The sequence below is a fragment of the Calidris pugnax genome, unplaced genomic scaffold, assembly GCF_001431845.1.
Source record: "Calidris pugnax isolate Ruff unplaced genomic scaffold, ASM143184v1 scaffold773, whole genome shotgun sequence".
In the NCBI taxonomy this organism is placed as follows: Eukaryota; Metazoa; Chordata; class Aves; order Charadriiformes; family Scolopacidae; genus Calidris; species Calidris pugnax.
In genome coordinates, this window is record NW_015091468.1 from 2553 (window position 1) to 5054 (window position 2502).

The following is a 2502-nucleotide window of genomic DNA, read 5'->3' on the forward strand; positions in this document are numbered from 1 at the left end:
TGGACGGACGGACGGATGGATAGGTGGGTGGGTGGATGGCTTGGTTGGTGGGTGAGTTGGTTGATGAGTTGGTAGATGGGTGTGGGCGTCTGTAGATGGATGAGAGATGGGCACATACAGGTGGATGGAAGCAGGATGAAGGGGTGAGGGACAGGTGGGCATTGGGACTAAGGGGTGCCTGGGGGACAAGTGGGCATGGAGGTGGACAGATGGATGGATGGATGGATGGATGGATGGATGGATGGATGGATGCCCAGCTTGCCCAGAGAAGCTGTGGCTGCCCCATCCCTGGAGGGGTTCAAGGCCAGGTTGGAGGGGGCTTTGAGCAATCTGGTCTGGTGGGAGGTGTCCCTGCCTGGGGCAGGAGATGGGACTGGATGACCTTTAAAGGTCCCTTCCCACCCAAGCCCTTCTATGATTCTATGGATGGACGGATGGATGGGAGGATGGTTGGGTGGTTGGGTGGGTGACACATGGGCACGTGGTGGGGACGTGCATCTTGACGGTTCCCCCAGTGCCCACTTAGGACCAACTCTCTTTCTCTTGCAGTGCTCATCATCCCGCTGGTGGACAAGGACAGCGGGGCCGTGGTTTGCGTCATCCTGGTGAGCACGGGGACACGGGCCGAGCTCTGGGGGGACAGGGACAAGCTTTGGACATTGAGGTCCTCACCCCACAACATCTCCCTTCCCACCAGGTCCACTGCAGCCAGCTGAGCGACTCGGACGAGCAGAACCTACGTGCGTTGGAGAGACACGTGAGTGACCTCAACTCCACCACGGCACCTGGGGACATTCCACCCTTGTCCCCCAACCCTTCTTTGTCCCCTTTGTCCCTTCCAGACCCTGGTGGCCTACCGGCGCCTGCAAGCCCTCCAGAAGCTTCAACCCTGGCCCCAGGTCAGCCTCTCCACCAGCTCCTCCCAAAACTCCTTGGCCAAACCCGAGAAGGCGCCCGACAGCGGCTACAGCGACCTGGACTGCAAGATCTTGCAGCTCTGTGGTGAGGATGGAGGGGACAACGATGACACAGTCTCCAGAGTGAACAGCCTTGCCCTTGCCATCAGTAGTCTCCAGAGTGAACGGTGCCACCATAGCCACAAAAATGCTTAGAGAGGACCTGTGTGTCCCCCTCCTGCTCCCCAGTGTCCTGGTCACAGCCCTTAGTAGTCTCCAGAGTGAACAGCCTTGTCCTAACCATTAGTAGGCTCCAGAGTGAACAGCCTTGCCATAAGCCTCAGTAGTCTCCAGAGTGAACAGTGCCACCTGCGGGTCCCCCTCCTGCTCCCCAGTGTCCTGTACACAGCCCTCAGTAGTCTCCAGAGTGAATAGCCTTTTCCTTGCCATCATTAGTCTCCTGAGTGAACAGCCTTGTTCTAACCCTCAGGAGTCTCCAGGGTGAACAGTCCCGCCATAACCATCAGTAGTCTCCAGAGTGAACGGTGCCACCATGACCACAGAAATGCTGAGAGAGGACCTGTGTGTCCTCCTCCTGCTCCCCAGTGTCTTGTGCACAGCCCTCAGTAGTCTCCAGAGTGAACAGCCTTGCCATCGCTGTGACCAGGGTGACCAGCCTTGCCATAACCATTAGTAGGCTCCAGAGTGAACAGTGCCACCATGGCCACAGAAACGCTGAGGGGACCTGTGTGTCCCCCTCCTGCTCCCCAGTGTCCTGTGTAGAACCCTCAGTAGTCTCCAGAGTGAACAGCCTTGCCCTTGCCATCAGTAGTCTCCAGAGTGAACGGTGCCACCATAGCCACAAAAATGCTTAGAGAGGACCTGTGTGTCCCCCTCCTGCTCCCCAGTGTCCTGTGCACAGCCCTCGGTAGTCTCCAGAGTGAACAGTGCCACCTGCGGGTCCCCCTCTTGCTCCCAGTGTCCTGTCCTCAGTAGTCTCCAGAGTGAACAGTGCCACTGTAGCCACAGAAACAGCAAGAGACAACCTGTGTGTCCCCCTCCTGCTCCCCAGTGTCCTGTGCACAGTGCTCAGTAGACACCAGAGTGAACAGCCTTGCCGTCGCTGTCAATAGTGACCAGGGTGAACAGTCTTGTCCTTGCCATCAGTAGTCTCCAGAGTGAACGGTGCCACCATGACCACAGAAATGCTGAGAGAGGACCTGTGTGTCCTCCTCCTGCTCCCCAGTGTCCTGTACACAGCCCTCAGTAGTCTCCAGAGTGAACAGCCTTGCCATCGCTGTGACCAGGGTGACCAGCCTTGCCATAACCATCAGTGGTCTCCAGAGTGAACAGTGCCACTGTAGCCACAGAAACAGCAAGAGACAACCTGTGTGTCCCCCTCCTGCTCCCCAGTGTCCTGTGCACAGTGCTCAGTAGACACCAGAGTGAACAGCCTTGCCGTCGCTGTCAATAGTGACCAGGGTGAACAGTCTTGTCCTTGCCATCAGTAGTCTCCAGAGTGAACGGTGCCACCATGACCACAGAAATGCTGAGAGAGGACCTGTGTGTCCTCCTCCTGCTCCCCAGTGTCTTGTTCACAGCCCTC

At 57.5% G+C, this 2502-nt stretch overlaps 1 protein-coding gene across 1 annotated transcript in view; it reads left to right on the forward strand.

Annotated features, from left to right (window-relative positions):
- Positions 1 to 2502, forward strand: part of PDE2A (phosphodiesterase 2A) — a 24164-nt gene that overhangs the window by 2347 nt on the left and 19315 nt on the right. Inside the window, exons 3-5 of the mRNA XM_014961680.1 lie at positions 550 to 605; positions 698 to 757; positions 843 to 1040. Of these exons, the coding sequence (XP_014817166.1) occupies positions 550 to 605; positions 698 to 757; positions 843 to 1040 (314 nt within the window). The remainder of the gene's footprint in view (positions 1 to 549; positions 606 to 697; positions 758 to 842; positions 1041 to 2502) is intronic.